The following is a 21288-nucleotide window of genomic DNA, read 5'->3' on the forward strand; positions in this document are numbered from 1 at the left end:
AACAAATGAGCACCAATTGTAGACTTCTAAGTCAAATAGTACTCTAATAATAGCCCTCTTAAGATTTTAATCAATGCAAAATTTCGGATTCCTCCAAACTTTAAAAAATGCATAACTTTGCAAAGAATTGTTAAAAAAATTTGAAACTTCAGTTTTTTCATCTTGGAGGTAAGTATAATAAACAGACAAAAAATCATAACAATCCAAAACAATGACCTTCAAAATTATTTTTTTATTGGTTGATTTGATATGGAATGACCCCTGCACTAATTTTAGTTGTGTTGTTGAGAAACATTGGAGAGCCCTTGGTTTTATGGCCTAATGGCCAATGTACCCGGCATTTGTGAAATAAATAATGAACGGAATGTACGTACCTGCCGATATTGACTACAAAATAATGCATCATGCGTAATCGTAGTCAAAGAGTTACGGAAGCGAATAGCATGCCAACAAAAACTCACCCCCTGAGGAAAAACATATGATAATTTTATATTATTTTTCTAGATTCTTCCTCTGTGGGATTGGACGGACCTTTACACTGAATCATGCTTATTGGATAATCCGTTATATGCAGATGAACAAGTGATTTTGACTGATTGTGAGGTATTGCATTTTGTTGCCTGTATCTTTGACAGCACTTTTAAGTTGATCTTTTTTATAGAAATCCATTACATATTGGCTAAGGCATATTCCACTCAAAATAAAAAGGGGACAACAACTGTTTGCATTGTTTTAATTTAATTTTTAATAAATATTTTATAGTAATTAATTTGATTATTCTTGTCAGAATAATAAGTGTTTATTAATATTAATAAGGTAATATATAGAACTAGAGTTATCACTTAAAAAAAAACTTTGTTACCTAATTTATATCTTCATGTATATTCTCTACTAATTTGCTAATACTTTTTATCCTTATCTTAATTTTTTAGTGCATTGTACAATCAGAGAGAGATACAAGTTTCAAATAATAATTTTAAAAAAACCTAATGTTATTTTCAGTTGTCATTAAGAAACTAAATTTCATTGTTTTCATCTGAATACTGCTTGGATTTTATAAACTACTGTAGAGTCCCTGAAAACCTGAGGTAATTGTTGCTCATAATACCTCAAATTAGTGAAAACTCAGAAAATTCTGAGAACTTAAAATTTTATTCTATTTGTATAGAATAGGGGGGGGGGGACCTTTTACTTTTTTTTATTATAAAAAGAATGTATATTGTCATCACAAAAAAATTGCTTAGTTTTTTTCATGTTGTCTAAAAACATTTTTGTATGAATTTGTAAGCTACCGAATTTTTTTTCCTTATATGCAACTTGTATGTCATCAAGTTGTGCACTTCTCCTGCTGATTGTAATCTGATATTCCAAAAGAGCTGTTTCTTCGTCCTTTGTGGCAGAACAATATTAATTTTAGGTCTGTTTTCGGACCAAGTTGTTATCTTCAAGGCATCTATTAACCCATCCCTAGAAGTCGATAAATATTTTATGCCACTTGCCGACATTGACATCTCCATATCTTTTTATTACACTATTATGCTCAACTAAGGAAACTTTACATTAATAAAAGACTTTCATTTTTGAGTTTTAATCCAAATAATTTTCTAGCTCATAAAAAAATGTGCCTTGAAATATAAATAAAGCACCTCGGATTTTCGAAACCCTACTGTAATTGATTTCAAGATGTTTAAGCTAACAGTTTAATTGAAGTATTTTAATTAAGGTATTTGATTTAAAATTATTTTTTGATATTTTAGGTTTGTGAAGAAGTTTTTAACATAGATTACATCAACAAGACTACCCCAGAAGAAATATCCCAAGATTATATCCAACGAAATCTACCTGTAATTGTAAATGATGCCATGAGTGATTGGCCATCCATGAAAGATTCTTTTAATATTCTAAATCTTACAGAGGTATGTTTCTTTTACAACAAATATGTAATTTTTGAAAATGAAAACATTACTTTATGCAAAATTTTCTCAAATTAAATCACTATCTTAATTTATTAATTTTTTTCTCTTTAACACTAGAATTATGGGAGGTCTAATTTTGACCCCAAGCAAACTTTTTTTGCTATCTGCTTGTCCATATTTTTATAAAAATATTAATCCTTCCTTGACTTTTCCTAAATAATCGTACTGTTTAATAATATAAAGCTTTCAAAGAATTGATTTTTTTTTTAAAAATCCAAATTAAAGGATTATACCTAAAAGTGTGGGCAGGTGTCATTTTGACACTTTTGCGCAAAAAAGGAACGCAAATACATTTACTGATGCTGAAACATAGCAAACCTTAAAAAATGCCTTTTATTTAGAATATAGCATTGCTAGAACTTGAAGCATTTAGGGTCAGACGGGAGAAATATGGGTCAAAAAACCATAACATCTTAATATTTTCTTAAGAATAAAAGATAAAGTTATTTAATTTGGCATGGAGTAAGCTCAAACAATTTAGAAATTATTCAAATAATCCCTTTACCTAAAATTGCATTATTATTTATTTTATTTATACTAAATAAGTGACCAAGAATTACCCCGGATCAGGGCAATTATGGGTCACACATGGGGTAAATATGGATCACCCCCTTTGTTTTAAAAATAATCCTTGTCAAAAGTAATTAACCATTCTAAATTATTGTTTCTTCGGCCACAAAGAGATTTTTTAATGATGAAAAATTTTATATCAAAGAAATAACACATTATAATTGAAATAATTTGATGTTACTCTTACTAGTCAACTATAATTAGTTGTTGCTCTTTGCTCTAAGCCCATGATTCCGTGAAGAAATTTCTTTAATATTTGTATGCAACCTTAACAATCATGTTTCTGTCAACTGCAAGGTTTCTTCTTTACAATTTCAATTAACTAGACTGAAAAAATACACTTATTTCAAGTTACTTCTAAAAATGTCTAGCATGGACAAATAAAATTTCTGACACCTTGTTCCGGAAAATTCATAACTGCTTTTTCCTTGTCCAAATTTCAAGTTACTTTCCCATTATAGAATATGTCGCTATCATCATTCATTACATAGTTTATCTAATAGTCAAGTACAGAATGAATTCTGTTGTTACACCATCTTTTAATATTTTTAAAGAATGAATATTTTTGCAATTGAGTTATTGCAGATTCTTCCCACTTTTTCTATTTGTCATAAACAATTATGAAATAAGTTCATTTTGCATTTATCGGCTGTCTATATCAGCTTGTTGAGGGATTTTTATTTATTTTTTTTGCAAGCAGGGTTTTTCTCGATGACTACATCTGTGTTTTGCATTTGATTTCTCTTCTGCTTCTTTTCTCTTGCGGTTCCAAGATACAAGATTTGTTATAACTATTGAATTTATCCCCTTATTTGGTACTCTAGGAATTCATACTATTAATTTTTTTCTTATTTTGGTACTTTATGTGTGCCATTATTGTATGCTGAAATAGTTTATCTTCAAAGCTGGAATTGATTTGCTAGCCAAAAGGGCATACTTCAGCAGCAATTGAAGATGATACATCTTCCAATGTTATAACTAACTTGATTGTTCTGTGTGTATTCGGGGGAGGGGGGGGGGGAGCCAGGAAACTTTCGCTCCAGGCCCTGTCGGCTCTTTGGATGGCCCTGGGTCAAACCTAACCTGGCAATGTCCTAATGTTGTAATAAATATCTGCAAAGCCTTGGTCATGCTGCAAGTTTAGGTTCGCATCAACCATAGGGTGTTTTACTTTCCTTTTCCTTTTGGAGTTATAGCCCTGTATATTACAAAAATTAAAAAAAGAAAAAATGAAAGATCCAACATCTAGCCCTTGGCATTCATTTGAATTTTGATGCTTTGAATTCAAACTAAGATTTTACCAGTCATGAATTGCGATATGATCCAACTCATTGGGTTTCTTGTTTCTACAAATAGCTCATATTGCAATCATATTTGCAAAAACCCTTATTTGAACTCAAATGAATGCCAGCGACAGGATGGCCAAAAAGGCTTGTGTAAAGTTGAGAGGGTCGGGTTTAAATAAACTCTATTCTGGAATATGGGCTTCACCACCCAGGAGGAGGGACATGCTCCTGGAGGCTGATGGACCAGAAGAGTTTGTGTCACAAGCATAGAAAAATAGAATCAAAGGAACATCAACTATGGTCAAGTGAAAACAATAAGCATTCCTTATTTATCAAAAATGAGAAAACAATTGTTATTGATAAGAAAAAAAAATGCATTTGTGATTTATGTTGGTAAGCAACAATGCACTCCCACAACTGCAGCATTAAGTCAAAAGATTTTTATTGCATATTTTTTAAAGCATGTTGATTATTATTGTATAGTGATGCTGTGCAGAAGTTAATAACTCTTTTGTTTTTCTTACAGGGCTATCTTTTTATGAAAGAAGATGTCTGTATGTTCCATACTAATCTCAGGGTCGAAAATCACAACAGACTTTTTCGAAAGTTACTTAATGAAGAAGTGCAAAAGTGGTATGCTCATTGGTAAGCTGAGTTTCTCAAATGGGTTACAGAGATTCATATATATTTTGTTATTTATTGCCAAATAAACAATCAAAGCTAAATTTTCTTGAAAGTATTTAAAGGTGTCAACATTTCATATTGATTTAGAAGTGTATTACAAAAAGTGACTTTTTTGATTAAGTTTTTTAGTTTTATAATCATGTCTTAAACTTTAAAAGCCAAAGTCAAGAGAATTGCACACCTCACTGCTTAGCTCAAACTTTCCCCCTCTTGTATAGAATTTTACAATCAAAATAAGCAACCTGCTGATCCTTTTTTGTTTTTGTTTTGAAGAGGCATTTGTATAGTTCAAGAAATACAGTGTATTAGCAATACTTATGATCTAAATATTTTTAAATGATTTTGACACAATTGGAGAAGTGATTGAACCCATCACAAGGAACAATATTTACTGTGGATTATGAGGTCTTCCAGTCTGAGTATATCAGTCCTTCTGTTGCTGGTGTGTATAAATTGTGCAATATCTCTTAGAGCATCTATTGGGTTGATGAAAATGAAATTAGTTGATTAGATATGAATTTGTGACTGGCTTTCACTGTAGCCTCAGCCACTTAATGCTGGCTTCTGCTGTCTCGCACTTGCTCACCGAGTTATATGAGCAAAATCTTGAGATAGTGCATCTAACTTGGAAATCACTTATGTGGGTCATCTTTTTAAAATTTTTTATTAATTTAATCTATCCTTTCCCAGAATCCGGAATGAGTTAAAGGAACCTCTAAAGTAGGGTTACCAAGTCTCTGGATTTCACCCAGACAGTTCAGGTTTCAAACCCTGGTTCAGACTGATGTTCAGTTTTGAAAGTTGTAACCAAAAATGTAATTTTTCATCAAGCTGAAAAGTTTCTTAGTACATAAAAGTAAATGTAATTTTAGTGAATGTAATTTTTCATTAAGCTGGAAAGCTTTACTTAGTGCTTTCCTGCTTTCTTCAGCAGTGTTGTTGGTGAAAATAGTCGACCTGTGTTATAACTGTGTCTGGCGCCACATTCCAGGTATTTTCGATACCTTGAACTGTAAAAAGGCTACAAATACTTACTGTGCATTTATGAATTTCTATAAACAAGATTTAATATATGACTTAATGGTTGCTACTTTAATATAGTTTTTATTTTCAATTTTAACTATTTTAGTAGTTAAGGTTTAGTCACAAATCATGATTATGATTTTTTCTTACCCCTATTTTTTATGCAGTAAGTAAATTGTTATGAGTTAGGAGAGTATAACATTATGAAGCACATGTTTTGAGGTTCTAACGAAGCCTTTTGTAAAAGGAAAAGTATGTTGATCTCACAATAATTTTGTAACGGTTTACTTTTTAAATGGTCATACTTTAGCACAAAACATTTTTGATACATTTTAATTTTGAAGTTGAATTGTTTCAAAATTTCTATTTGCTTTTTTTAATTTTGAATTTTTTAACATTATTTTGAGCAAAACTTTAATGTTTAAAAATTATTTGAAGCCAAAATATTGCAGTGGCACAGCCCTAGTAGGTGTTACTTCCTATACTCCTAACTAGAACAAGAACATTCTTTTTTTTTTTTTGCAAATAAAGGGGAAAAGATTAAACTGAGTGGGAATTAAATTATTTTCCTATTCTTAAACATGCAAGTAATATTTCGTAATGAGCAGCCTTTCTGGTATAAGAGTCAAGGGCGGATCCAGGGGAGGGTCAAAGGGTCAGCTGACCCCCCTGTGACTAGAATTTTGTTATGATTATTATCAAACTTCAAATTTTTAGATTCGAAAAAAAAGGAGAACATGGAATTAATATCAACCTTCTTTTGCTTTGTTCCGTGAGTAATTCTTCTTAGGACGTCCAAGGATACGACTAGGTTCGTTTACTGATTTGCTATTGCTATTTTAAGTTTTTTTTGTTTATTTTCAAAAGAACAATCACTTCTAATCGCTAAACGTTTTCTCAGAGCATTGTTCCACTTCAAAACACATGTTGTGTGTGCTATAAAATGTGCATGTAAATGTATTCAGCTATTTCTTAGCAGTAATCTCATATATTCAAAGTTTACGGTAACGTGACCAGCCTGTCTGTCTAAAGAAATATGACTTTTGATGATCATTTGGAGGAATATAATCCATGGTTACGCCTTGAAAAAAAATTGGGAGGGGGGTATGAAAGGGTTTCGTTATCCTTTGGGGGGGGGGGGGATTTGTAGCATATGAGAGGAGAGGGTGCGCCATCCCCCTTGGGTGATGATTACCCCTGCATAACTGTACTTTTGAGGTACATCATGCTTGAGGTTGAAACTTGACCCCCCCTTACGAAAAATTCTGGATCCGCCCCTGATACGAGTGCTAAAATGGCCTTAATAAAATGTAAAAGAGGATCCAGTCTACTCAGCACTAATCTGCTTTAGAGAAACCAGATATTGTGTTGTTAATTTCTTTTTCATTAAATTCCAGTTCTATATGAGATGTACTTTGTCCCTTCCACAAGCTAAAAATTAAACTGATTACTGGAAATTAACAGCCTTTTTCAATATTGTCATTTCTATCAAAAAACGGTAATTAACATTACAAGGGTAGGAAGCCTGCCATGTCATATATTGTGGCGCCTTTCCAATTCTCATCGAAAGACAGAAACTTGGACGTTACAAGTTAGTATCTGGTATGGTGCACCACGTAGCTGAACTTCTGAACCTCATATGATGCAGTTCAGAACCGCACCATGCTTTGATAATATCACTTTTGGATTAGCACATAAAAAAACTTTTCACTGTTGATGAACAATTTGCTCCCGTCATCTCAATTTATACTTTTTGATACTTAGAGTATAATTGGATCCTATATTTCATATTCGATTTTGTTTTGATGTATACCATCATCCCTCTTATTTTGTCAAATTATTTTTTAAACTGAAATAGTTCCATGTATATCACATCATATATAATTACATAACTTTTATTACAGATATTTGAGTTTTTGATTAAAATTTTATCTGCAAGGTCAATTTTCTTGTTTTAAAATATTGTTCATGTGTTTTAGGGAAAACTGCCAAAAAGCATCTCAAAAATTTTTAAGAAAATTCTACACTCGTCCTTATTTTCTACCAGGAATAATTCAGATAACTGAATCAAATTGGATATTCATGTCATCAGGCTATGTTGGAAAGAAATTCAAAATGGTGAGTAATGTGAACAATGTATAAAAATTAGAGATTACATATTGACATATGTACTTCTTTTTTCTCTGAATCATAATTGTATTGGCAAACTTTGTTCTTTTGATTGTTCATGGAATCAAGCTACTCATTTTAATTACAGAAATACATCATGATATGACATGCTTATTCTAGAAATGTCAAAGTTAAGGATTATTTTCAAATATGAACTCATTAATTCATTGAGAATCCATTAAGATTTTATTTTGATGACGCATTTATTTATTCAGGTTTGAGAGAAATGCATTTATTCTTCAGTGTTTTTTTTTTGCAGTGGAATTTTATTATGTCCATAAAATTAAAATTATGATTAGTTATAATAAAACAGCTTGTATTTTAAATTTGTTCAGTATAGCTCAATTGTAGGGGTGCAGAATATGTCCTTTCTTACGAGATCAGAGGAAATTTTGCAGATTTGATTTTACAATTAATTTTTTGCGATTGAAAATTTTCCTGACAATAAAACAATGTTTTCATACTTGCCAATTTTTACAGATTTCCTTTAAAATTTACGTAATTATGGCTGTTTTAAACTTCCACCTTGATTTTACACACTTTGAAACCCGATAGCAACCACTTTTGTAAAACTCCTCAGCTTTTGTTAACAATATAAATTTTATATTTATCATTATTTTCAACATTTATTATATTTTATATCATGTAGTATCGGTTTTGTATGATCGTAATTTTGCCACCCTCACTTGAAAACTTCAATCTAGTTGCATCCCAGTTGGCAGAAATAAATATTAATTTTTATCAGTGTTCATCTTAATTTTTATAAGATGTTAAAAATTAAAATTGGTTAAGGATGCATATAATAAGCAATTGAACACATACTTTTTTTTTTTTAAATTATGTGTTTGAATATAATTTTTTTTTACTGATAACATTTTCTTTTTTTACAATTATTTTATATTTTCCCTTACGTGTCTGTTGAATGCACTTTCTTTTTGCATCACCATTCCATTAGCTATTTTTTGGCTAATAATTTGCACTTATTAATAAATATTAGAAATAAGACAGACTTAAACTTACTCGTATTTATTTACTTTTTAAATACCTAGGCCTGGGCTAGCTACAAGTTCAGTCTGTAAGTTTTTAAAGATGCTGTTTGCAGGGGTGAGGGTCACCAGGGGTGAGGGTCATGGCGCAGACTGCACCATTGAAATTTTTAAGAGGGGTTGTTTTGAGGGGTATTTTTTACTTTTATGAGGGGCTCTTGCTTTTGGGGGGGGGGGGGGGAGAGTCTCCCCGATATTTAGGGAAGTGGGCACACCTGCTATTTGTATATTCCAAAATTCTGTATATTTAGAGTAAAACTGAATAGTTTTTATCTGAAGACAACATATTGTAAACTTTTGGGGGGAAATTTCCATATAGATTGGGGAAATGTTAGCAGTAAAAACATTTTTCGCACTCCTGCTCAACTCCGTTACACATTTAGTTTTTTACTATAGTTTTAAATATTTTTAGTTGTCAAATGTTTAAATATAATATTAGGTATAATGAAATGCATGAATTGTAGCTTTAAAAAAATTTTCATGGTTACTTAATGCTTATAAAAATATTTTCAATGCATCGTTACTTTCCCCCCGAGAATTTTGGTGTTTTAAAACTCTTGAGTCCTGAAATTCTAGAGTTTTAAATTTTTTTTTTCTTTTTCAAATGATCAAGAATGTGCTTGTTGAGACACACATAAAACTCTCACTGAACATTATTTTGCATTTTGTAATGAGAAATAAAGCAAGCACTAGTGGTTTCAAATGCAGGTATATGAAAGATGTCTTTCAAAATAGATAGCAGTAACATGCTTGGAAACATTACTGCATATATGTATTTTTTCTCTAATTTTTACCGACTCTCGTTACATTAAGAAAAAAAAAGACTGCCAATTGGTGCTATTGTATAAGATAACTGCTAATAATAAGATAACTTCTATTGTATAAGATATCTGCCAATAAGAAAAATAACTGCTATTGGAAACCAGCTGGCATTATTATTCATCGAACTTTTCGTAATAGCTTCTTCCACGGACCCGCTAGTTTGCTTGTTTTTATAACTTTCTTTAACTAAAATATTTTGTAGGTAGGAATAGTTTTTGAATCTGAAGTAATTACTTTTAAATAAAAGTAATATATTTTTTGCTTCGACCTCGGTTATAAAATAGTAAAAGCAATATATTCCTGGAGCAAGTTGGTGGAGACTTCTCAGGGGGCGGCATTTTTAAATAAGTTTTTAGCGGGAATCTAAAAAATCTAATAAAATAAATCAAACGTTTTTTAAATCTAAAGATTAAAAAGTATGAAATGAAAGCAGTATATGATTTTTTGATTGCAACACTCAATATCAGTTAATCTTTAAATCTTTATATTAATGTTAATTCTAAAGCAGCCAATAAAATTTAAATTTAAAATTGAGAGAAGATGAAGTATAGGTATTTGGGCTGGGCGATACATCTGCAAAAACCAGTGTGCAGCCTACATCGTTAAATCAGTTTTTGAATTTTTTTCTAAACCAATGCATTGATACTGCTCGTATGTACAGACACCGGTCCAGGGTTGCTGCCATTTTCATTCCTAATATTTTCATATTAATGTTAATAAGCAGTATGTCAATCCAATCTGGTCGAACAATGAAGGTGCAAAGAGTTAGACCTTTTTGGTGGACATTTTCAGAATTAAAGTATTTTTTTTTATGAACTATGAAATCCTGTTTGAGTGTCGCCCAGTGTGGCCACTCTCTCTCAAGCTACTGATTACCAGGAAACTTTTTTAATGCAAGAATATATGAGCTTTTGAATGGAATGCATCACTTTGCATCCATTAACTTACATCTTTTTGCATGGAAAAAAAGTCTTATTGTAATCTCAAAAATTGTCTTCCAAATTTTTAATTATAATTTGCGCTTTTAGCACTGCTTTATAAAAAATTGAATTTCTTTCTGGTGCTGAAATCTGTTAATTCCTATCTGGCATGATATATAATTTTTATACTTTGTATATATTTTGTAAAACTTAAACAAGCAAGTTTAGTAATAATAATGTTAAAAAAAAAACATACATCGTCATGTAAGGTTGGCGATGCATCACGATGTAGAAATTCCAACATTCGTACAAAGCTGTATACATCCACATTTTGTGTAAAATTTGCTTTAGAAGCATAAGTACTAGAGATGAGTTCGGGCTCATTTTTGAGAGCCCGGGCCCACCCGAGCCCGTGTGATATTGTCTCGGACCAAAATCCGAGCCCGAAGGAAACTTTCTTGTATCAAAAACCGAAACTTCTACAATCTGACATGATCTCTCTGTTAATGAAAAATGTTATGTCAAATGTTTTTCATTAACAGAAGTTTCTAAATTTTCTCAAAATGCTCCACTTCAAATGCATTACTGTACATAGGTGTCCATATGCAAAATTTTAAGGGGGGGGGAGGGGGCTTAGACATTTTAACCATGGTTTAGCAGGATATTTTCCCCATGGAAGCAGATTTCAGGACAGATTAGAGTCATTAAAATTTGACATTTTTAATAATTTATTCATTAATGGCTGGAGAACAAATATTTTTATTTTTGCATAGAAAAAAGTACTAAAAGCAAGAAAGTTCTAATTTCTAAGGGGGGGGGGGGAGCTCGAGCCCCTCTATATGGGCGCCTTTGTTACTGTATGACATATTGCAATAGTAATCAAAAAAGCATTAATTTATTATTATTATTTTTTGGTTAAAGTTTCATATTGATTAAACTGATTTAAATGTTCCTTTCATCTTCTCACAGTAGAAACATGTTTATTTGCTTTGGATTTGTTTGGAGATTGACGATTGAATATCTTTGCTTGAGTCCAAGCCCACTTCGGGACTGGGCTCGGGCTGAGCCCATCTCATCTCCAATAAGTACTACCCGCCATATAGTGCCCTATTTTAATTGAAGTATAATAATTTAAGATTTATTGAGGGAAAATTTTAGAATTAAAGTATTTATATATTTTTATAAATCCTTAAATTGACTTGGGGTCCCCTCTCCCCCTGATGGGTATCACAAGGGCAGACCCATTTGCAAGAAAGTTACAGCTTTCAAAAAATTGAAAGAACACAATTTGATCAACATTTATTTGTAAAAAAAAAAAAAAAAAGATTCTGGTTTTTTCCCTCTGACTCTACAGTCCTGATTTTTCAACTTATTGTTTGGCAATTGCCTGATAGTAATTCTTACCTTCAAATGATTTTTTTTTCATTTTTAAAAGAATATATTCTTTGATAAAAAGTAACCACACAAAAGTATTTGCATCCAGTGGATTAAAATTTGCTTTTAAATACTTAATACAAGAGTGATTTGTATTATTATTAAAAATGTTTAAATTTTATAATGAAGCATAATCACATAAATTAAACTATTTAATTTTTAGGTTGATGTTCTCCCATCTCTAACTTTTATGTGGGTAGCTCAGCTTCGAGGATACAACAACATTCGTTTTGAGCCCAAGGAGCCTTGTGACCGATACTGCAATATTCTAGAAGACATTCTTGAGGAAGGTGAAATTGGTAAGTTGTAGCATAAGCAGGTGTATAATTATAAATACTGAAATTTTAGATGACAAAAATTTTATATTTCCGGAGAAGAAAATATCAGCTTATCTAATGCTTAGCTAATTCTGTATATGTGTAGTGTGTACTACTGAAAATTTAAAATAAAATTCTGTGTCACAACTTATTATATATAAAACTAATTCTAGAAGAATTTATTTTTATTTGGGATAATTATTGAAGTCAATGTTTTATGTAATGCAAAAAAGCAAATTGGCAGGTATGCATTTCGGTGTTTTTAGGAATCATTTTTTCAATGAAAAAGATGCAAGCTTATGGATGTACAGACATCTGACAAAAGCTTGTGTTTAATGCCTTTAGAGTTTTAAGCTCATATCTTTTTACATTGAAGTGGGTGCCTTGTAACCCCAAAACAAGTGTCAGCAATTTTTGAAAGTTTTCCTTTTAAATTTAATGTTGTACAGTCACGCCTATTTATAGCTAGTTTATGGTTGTAGCATAATAGCTTCAATTCTCTTTAACGTTTTAAAACTCAATTGAGACTACAATGAAATTTTTATAAACTAACATGACTGTACATTGTTTTTTGCTTTTTAGCAAAGGTATTATCTCGTACACATGCTAGTATTGATATAGTTTTTTTTTTGCAAGTACTGTCAGCCGCGCTTAATCGGGTAATGGATAAATGAATACTCCACTTATAAACGAATGAAACCTCCCGGAACCAAATATTTCCTTATAGGCGCTATGTAAAGATACCTGCTTAATCAAATGACGAGAATAATATTAAGTAGATTTTGTTAAGATTTTTATGTAGAAAACTTTTGAACAAATTAAAAATAAATGAAGAACAATTGTTGACGTAAAAATAAAAATATTTTTTTGCAACAATTGGTGAGAAAAAGAACATTCACATTCCATTAAAGCATTTTTACTATTTTATTCAATTTTTTTGTAGTTGCTGTTACCAAAAAAAAAAGATAGCACAGCCAATAAGTTAATTAAAAAACACAAAGAAATATACACATTTCAGACGATAATAAATAGATTTATATTAAATGTAAAATGCCACACACAAGGAGGGAAAAAAGGAGTTGGGAAAATTATTCCCAAAAGACCTTGAGCAGGCAATACACTATTATGGACTTTTTCAAAAAAATGATGAACATGAATTATATTACGTTGATTGAATAACTTAAACACTTGTAACCAAAATTGGTTTCATAGTTATAGCCTCTATCTCGTTTTCCCGCACCCTCGTTTGTAATGTGACAAAAAATAATTTAATTCCTTATTCACTTTAATAATTAGAAGTATAGAATAGCTTATTAGTATATGTAAAAAATATCATCTGCAACAGTTAAGATTTTATTTCAATTAGAATTGCTGTAATTTTCTAAACGGGCAACACTAAATTTGAATTTTCCTCTTAGTCCTTAAGAAGATAATTCTTCCGTCCTTGCATATAAAACTTGGCTTGACGAAAATTTTTGTCAAAGCTACCGACAAAAATGGCAAAGGATTTTCGTATTTTAAAAGTATTTTACCCAAATCAAGTCATGTTAAATTAAAATTAGGACATTTTTGGCAACCCGCAAATAAGAAAACTCGTGAAGAACGATGACCTCGATGAAAATCTCACCCAAAAAGAACTAGCGGCTTGGTTGTCTCTAAAGGAAGAAATTCGAGGATTTTTAGTCAGTCATAAAACTAAAAATGCCAAGTTTTAAGTGAAAAATTTGCAAAATATGAAACAAATGCGGTGAAGAATGTCATTTGAGATATACTTACATCAATTTCTTCCTCTCAATTTTTCAGTGGCAAGTGATGAGCTAGGTGAGCTCCTTCATTAAGATAGTAAATTTATAGAAGAATGTTACCAATGGAATGGGAAAATGTTGGGAGATTACTGTTGGTTTCTAATTCAAGAGAATTTTACTATTCACATGAGGAAAAGTTAATTTTTCATCAATTTCTTTCATAACCTGTGACTTATTTTTCTACTTAATGCTGAAATCTGGGCTACTTCTCTTCACAATGTATGTATAAGTCAGAGCCTTATACATGGGGGGGGGGCTTAGGGTTCCCCCCCCCCCCCCCCGAAAAGTTTGGTTTGACATTTTAATGTTGATTTATATTTAAAAAATTTTCCTAAAAATATTGTTCCAAAACTCAAATGTCTTTTATTTATATATATTAATTGCATTAAACCCTTTCAGTGAGGCAAGGCTGGTTTTCAATAATGTACTACTTTCCGCAAAGCTCCGCATGAAAGTTTTTAAACCCTCTCCGAAATTATTTTCTGGTTACAGCCTTGGTATAAGTGTATATTATTGCTATAATTGCATTAAAATTCAAAGTGTAAGTAAATACACATGTTGTCATAACTTTAAAATAGTACGTGGTACAGGAATTTAGTTTATATATTTATGTTTAGCAGGTCCAAATTGGCATAAATCAAGTGTTTAACTCAATATTAGAGAAAAAAAGTAAAATTTTGTTAGCAGGGGTCTGTCCAGGATTTTTCACAGGGTCCGTTTTTTGTGAAAAATTAAATAATTTTGTGAAAAATGAATAAATTTTGTGAAATATCAAATAATTTTGCAAAAAAAAAACTTTTTTTCTTTGTTAGAACGAAATTTTATAATTTAGAGATGGCACAAACTGCATCAATTAAACTTAAAGTTGAGTGTTTTCCTCTTCTATATCATGAATATCATTTTGGAGTGTTTTTCTAATATTAGGCGGGGGGGGGGGGGAGGCATCGCTCTCTCAAGTATCAATATTTATCTACCATTCTACAATTTGTTAAATTATACTACAAATATTTCTGTCCAGTATTTAAAATAATTGTAACAAAAAAATAAATAAATAACATAAAATTCAGAATAGGGTTCAGCATTTAACTTTGTGACCCAAGACACTCTTAAAAAGTACAGAATTTCGTTTAAAACTTATAAATTCCGTGATTTTAACAAAAATAAAAAGTTATTTTAATTGTTTACCTCTAAACAAAGCGTAATAAACATCAAAAATTCGAAAAATTGGATTCCGATAGCGGATGCAAAGAGATCGCAATTCTCAAAGTGAAGGCATCAAAAGTATAAAAACGACTTGTAAAAGAAATATTTTTGATAAAATAATTTTAAAATTGCATTTTAAGTCCTATGATAAACATTTCATTAACATCTGTGGACACAGTTAAAGCAAAAAAAAATAAATAAATAAAAAAATAAATAGATAAAATAAACCATCTATTTAGCATTTTAATTTTTGACTCATAACAGAAAATGGAATTTTGCTTTAAAAACTTGAAATGAGAATTCTAACAGAAATAAAAAGAATTTCATTTATTTGCATCCTAATAAAGCGAAGTTAGCTCGAAAAAAGAACAAAATATGATTCTCATATCGAATGTTAAAAGATTGCATTTTTCAAAATGTAGACATTAAAAAAAAAAAAAGTAATTAAAAGAGTTTATTTAAAGTTAATCATCCTTGTTAGCATCGAAAAATCAAAACCCATATAATTTTCTCCCAAAATAACAATTAAACATCGCACCCCACCGTAAAAAGCAAATATTGACAAGCTAGTAAAATGATGAGAATATTTTCTAATCAAGTCATTATAAAGGTTCAACGCCAGAGGCTAAGTGGTGATAATTTTGAAGTTGGTAACCCTATCTGAAACGATCATATTTTTCCCCACCCTTACTACCCTTTTGCAGTTCTAAGTTCATTTCGCAGATATATGTTATTATTGTTTATTAAATCATGAGCAGGGGGGGGGGGAGAAAAGTGCTTACCAATGCCTCTTCAGAAAAGTTTACAACAACACCGATGCTAATTAGCTGTGATAAAACAAACAAACAACCATTATAATTTATTTGGCAGTAGCAATTATTTATCGCTTGCAGGAGCATCGCAAGAGTGCCCATTTTTTTTTCTTTCAAAATTAGCCGATTTTATATAAGCTGATCCCTCTAATTTGACTTCAAAAAAGGTTCCAAAAATTATCGGTTTATACACAGAATTATGCGTTATTTTGCTTTCAGATTTGCTCTTTCAATAAACAATTTGTGAAAGATCCAATCTTGTTTATCAGAATTTTGTGAAGGGTCCGTTTTGTTTGATTGGGATTTTGTGAAAGGTCCGTTTTGTTTGATTAGGATTTTGTGAAAGGTCCGTTTTGTTTGATCGGGATTTGGTGAAAGGTCCGTTTTGGTTGATCGGATTTTTGTGAAGGGTCCGTTAACGGACCCAAATTTTAAGACATATTTTGGAAGGTAAAGAAAATTTTCCCGTTTAATCGAATAATATCTCTTGGCGGCAATGGTACTCGTTTAAGCAGGCCAACAGTATGATATTTTTCAAATTATAAGATTTCATCATGATGATTCTTTAAAAAATTTTTAATATACTTTTTTTACTTTTAGTTTTGTTCAATCCAGCAATTTGGAGTTTTTCATATCTTCCCGGAGAAGGAACAGAAAACTTGGCTCTTGGTGCTGGAGGATTTTCTCATTTTTCTTAATTAAAATATTTTAATCAATAATTGTAAAGAAAAGATGTAGACCAGCTTTAAATGAAAGCAAAAATAAAAAATGGAGAAGTAAAATATATTTTTTATTCTATACAAAAATATATGCACATGACATTAGTTATATATATATATATAACTAACTTAATTTTGTTTCTTTGATGTCAGATTTTTTCTCTTTCTTTTTAAATTTCTTTTTTATGGAATTCTGAATCATTTTTCTGAAAGAGGAAAAGTATTTACATTTTTAAGTAAGTAATGACACTTTTTAGTTATGACAGAAAGAAAGCATTATTAAGAGCACATAAAATTAAATACATCTGCATATTTCATTGGAAAAAAAATATTCATTCATATTCAATAACTCTCTGAAAATGTGCAGTTGTCTCTTTTTTTTTTTTTGCTAATCTTTTATAACTTGAGACATTTTAGCATCATAATAGACTAGTGGTGCCTAACCTGCAGCCACAAAATTGATTTGTGTGGCCCGTTATTTTCTGTGCTACGAATTTAAAAGCACAATTAGTGAAAATGTCCCAAATTTGGGACAAATATCCAAAAATCGATTTTTGAAAAAAGATGCTTTTAATAAGATAAGCATCACGTAATTGATAACAATAATCCTTGATTTGTAATTTTATTTCCTTTTCCATATTTTCCCATGTTCTTTAAAAAAGAATGAAATATCTAAAAAAATGTTTTATATACTGGCTCCCAGAAATCATTTAATATGAGGTGTGGCCTTTGGGCAGGAAAAGGATGGGTACCACACTGTGATCGACTAAAAAATAAAAAAAAATCACATCGTTCGTGAATTCAATAGAAGTTTTGTAGCTGGTCAATAACTGCTAGTTGAGAAAACTCAAAATATTCAATTTAGTGATTGATTCATTAATTAGCAATTCAAGTAGTTGAGATCATGATATTTCAATCGAGAATTTTTTTTTTTTAAATCGAAACTTTTACTTACCTTTTTTTGGCTTCTTTCTGTAGCTGATAGGAAGGAACATTTGAAATTTTTTCTCTTTTAATGGGACGTACTATTTCTCCTTTGTTTTTCCTGAAACAAAAAATTTAAAGAAAGAAAATTAGAAATAAAGATTATGTTGATATGTTTTTTTGCTTAATGAATTATTTACTAAAAAGAAAAGATTTCTGAAAGTTTTCATTCAAAATCATTTCTTGGTCCACCACAACAATGAAGAATTTTAGTTTTAAAAATAGGAGTAGAATCCTTAGATTTTAATTTAAAAGACAAAAGGCCCTTATTGTTTGTACAACTAATTTGTTAGATTCATCATCAAAAAATGCTGTTATTGGATTGATGTAACCACATTACAAAACATATATATATATATATATATATATGGGACTTTTATTTTTGAAGGTAATAAACTCAATATGAAACCTCTGAATATCAGTATCAAACACAAAAGATGCTTTTCTTGCTGCTGTATGAAACAAGAAAACTTTTAGTCATCGATTATTATTTTTTTCAAATATATGTGCTGCAACACCTTTTTTCCCCTCTAAGCATTGTGTTTGCATTATCTGCACACCTAAGCATTTTTCCAGCTAAAACCTACTGAGACTTTGCCATTACTTTCATTAAAATATGTCAATAAAGTTGGATACAATTTTTTATCTTCACTCTTCGCTCCCTTTGGGGCTAGTTAAAAATGGCCTGTTTATATGGGTTTAGTGAGCTGAGAAAGTGTTTTTAGTAATAATTTTAATTACATAAATGCACTTCGTGTACTTAATGCAATACTTAGAGACAAGTTTTTTCAGTGGAAAAAAATTAATGTTTTGTATGGACCACAGCTGCCCTAAAAAATTATGTTCAATAATAAACATTCATAATTTATAATATCTGACCTAATCACTTTTAACAAAATATGTTGTTGAAACGTTTTAGTTTTATTTGCAACTTTGGTGTACTCCAACACACTCCTGTCACACTTTATTCAAGATATCTGACCTTCCCCCTTATTACAAAGTGTCGCCTTACTCCCCCCTCTTTTTCGTTACATGTCACATTACATTACATACATTGAAACAAAAAAAAAAGTTTTATTTCTTTCAACCAACAAAATATATGATGTCTCACATCTTGCTACCCCCCCCCTCCATTGTCAAAAACAGTACCAATTTTGTGAATTCTCTCCCTTCTCAAAGTATGATTTGAGAAGCAAAAGCATGTTCGTGACAAAATTAAAAATTCGAAGATAACTAGTATAACGGATAGAAGAACCTCTCCTTCTGATGAGGGTCAAGAAATAGTACTAGTAGTCTTAGTTGGTGCAGCTATACAGCATGATTTAGAAAAAACATTCAATGAAAGCCCACCTAGGATCTGAACTTCAAACATGTTTTACTCAAGACTTGAAAACATACACTTCCAACCCCTTGCTTCTTCTCTGCCTCATTTACGGATGACCCCCAATCCATGGTGCTGACACACAACTGTCCCAGCCCCAAGCAATGCAAAAAGTTCTTAGTGAAGAAATCTTGGTGAATAAAAAGAAGAGCCAGTTACTAAATTCATTCAGGAAAATCTTAATTTTATACAAATATGTTGTTGCAAGGGAGAAGTAATATTTCTTTTTTTTTTCTTTTCATGATGCACTGACAGCTTATTTAAGCTTCTGATGAAAGGGCCTAGCTCCAAAGCGTGTATATGCACTGGGGGGGGGGGGGAGCAAAATGGCAAGGGTATTCTAAGTGACCTTCAAAGTATTTTGTGGCGCAGTGAAATTATCGTTGCGCCCACATATACTTGACCCCCATCCCCCCACATGAAAATGAACATCATTTTCAAATCACTACTATGAAGAGAATCTTTGAACTAAAAAAAGAAATGAAGGATATCTGAATGCATTTGCTGGGCCTTTTGATTGCATAAAATATCACTGAGTACTATAGGGCTGAAACCATTGAAACTGCATACAAAAGCATAGAATATACTAAAAATGAACAAAACAAAAATCTTTTTTTGTAGAAATAAAGGTAAAAAAGCTGCAGCTTATTGAAGCTTCTGATGGAAGGGCCTAGCTCCTATATAAAAAAATATAGCACACCTTTTAATTTAATTTTGTTTTTTTAAAAATCAGGCCTGGATCTGCTTACCAGCAGGGCGGGGGGGGGGGATGCACGTCCGTAAAAGGGCTAACGGCTCAAAAAATTGACAGAAAAAATTGAAAAAAAAAAACAAAACAAAAAACACTAAGACTTATCAACGTTGCAAATATACACTGCTGGCCTCTGGTAAGGAGTCCTACAGATTTTGTTGCAGGAGGGCCCAAAATTTATAGATCCAGGCCTGATTTAAATCTATATGCAGTCGACCCCGATTTCACGAATTCATCAGGAGCGAAACTTTTATACGTTAAATCAGAGTTATTCGTAATATCAGGGGGAAGGAAAAAATGCATTTACCTTGTCTAAAAGCCCTAATTAACTGCACAAAAATATCCATAATTAGAAAGTGTAAACTTTTTTTTTCATATTCAGCATTCTGCAACTCATTAAACACTAGTTAAACTGAAATTTTAAAGTACTGAGTAATAGGTGTTTGACTCGAAATAGTTCTCTTTTTTGACTTTATGGAGAAGAAAATACTGTGTCATTTGCAGCCTGCTGTATGAGATATTTTTTAACTGTTTCCAGGCCCTGTAAAGAATTAGAAAAATTAAGTTTTAATGGGAGTTTCATTATCTCTCTTTGCATCAGAATTTTTCTGCTTCGGACAAAATAGATGCATCATTTGGAAAAAAAAAAAACAATATTTCCTAACTCAAATTAACAAAAAAAAAATCTGACTATTAAAATATTTTGTTATTTCATTGTTTATTACTCGGTAAATAGGTTTTTGCTTTCATTTTAGTTTGGAGAAAAAGAAAAATTCGCTAAATTGTGAAATTCCTTAAATAGTTCAAATTTTGTTAGGTTCGTTAAAACGGGGTTCGACTGTATATACATATACTTTTAAAAATTAGTTTTACTTACTTGGGCGCTTTCTTGAGTTTCATGATGTAATCTGGAACTTCACATCCAGCATTCTTCATCACTTGGGCAATGCTTTAGAAAATTGGAAGTTCAGAACAAAATAATTACAAATAAATCAAGGACAATTTTTACAAAAAACAAAAATTTAATTTTCTGAGAATATAGTTTTTTTTTTTAAGCTGATAAATAAAATTTTAAAGATGATTTTTAACAACTTTATCATGTTGCACATAAAATAAAACACATTATGGATTTTATCTCCGCTATTTAAAAGTTACATTCTAAATGTATGCCAAACAAATGTAAACTTATTGCCAAAATTCTCCTCTAACTCAATTCTCTTTCTGAATCAAAAAATTTCACTTTGCAATATGGTGCAACATCCCCCTTTTCTTCCTGTCTTTGAAAACAATACACCTTTTATGTGATAATTTTCTTAACCATTTTTATTACAGCAGGTTTATTTATTTCTGTACAACTTAATTCAAACACAAGCCTATATTTGATTG

The 21288-nt window shown here is 30.9% G+C and overlaps 2 protein-coding genes across 2 annotated transcripts in view; one reads left to right on the top strand and one right to left on the bottom strand.

Annotated features, from left to right (window-relative positions):
• Positions 1–504: 504 nt before the first annotated feature.
• On the top strand, positions 505–16860 carry LOC129230753 (uncharacterized; the record flags this gene model as incomplete). Its single annotated transcript, XM_054865188.1, is given in 6 exon segments — positions 505–603; positions 1758–1916; positions 4359–4477; positions 7519–7657; positions 12094–12229; positions 16668–16860. Coding segments are annotated over 6 exon segments (750 nt in total), but the record flags the coding sequence as incomplete, so codon positions are not given.
• Positions 16843–21288, bottom strand: part of LOC129230752 (probable ATP-dependent RNA helicase DDX52) — a 42341-nt gene continuing 37895 nt past the window's right edge. Inside the window, exons 10-12 of the mRNA XM_054865187.1 lie at positions 20780–20851; positions 17742–17831; positions 16843–16992 (exon numbers count right to left, since the gene is read on the bottom strand). Of these exons, the coding sequence (XP_054721162.1) occupies positions 16911–16992; positions 17742–17831; positions 20780–20851 (244 nt within the window). The 3' untranslated portion in view covers positions 16843–16910. The remainder of the gene's footprint in view (positions 16993–17741; positions 17832–20779; positions 20852–21288) is intronic.

The sequence above is a fragment of the Uloborus diversus genome, chromosome 9, assembly GCF_026930045.1.
Source record: "Uloborus diversus isolate 005 chromosome 9, Udiv.v.3.1, whole genome shotgun sequence".
In the NCBI taxonomy this organism is placed as follows: domain Eukaryota; kingdom Metazoa; phylum Arthropoda; class Arachnida; order Araneae; family Uloboridae; genus Uloborus; species Uloborus diversus.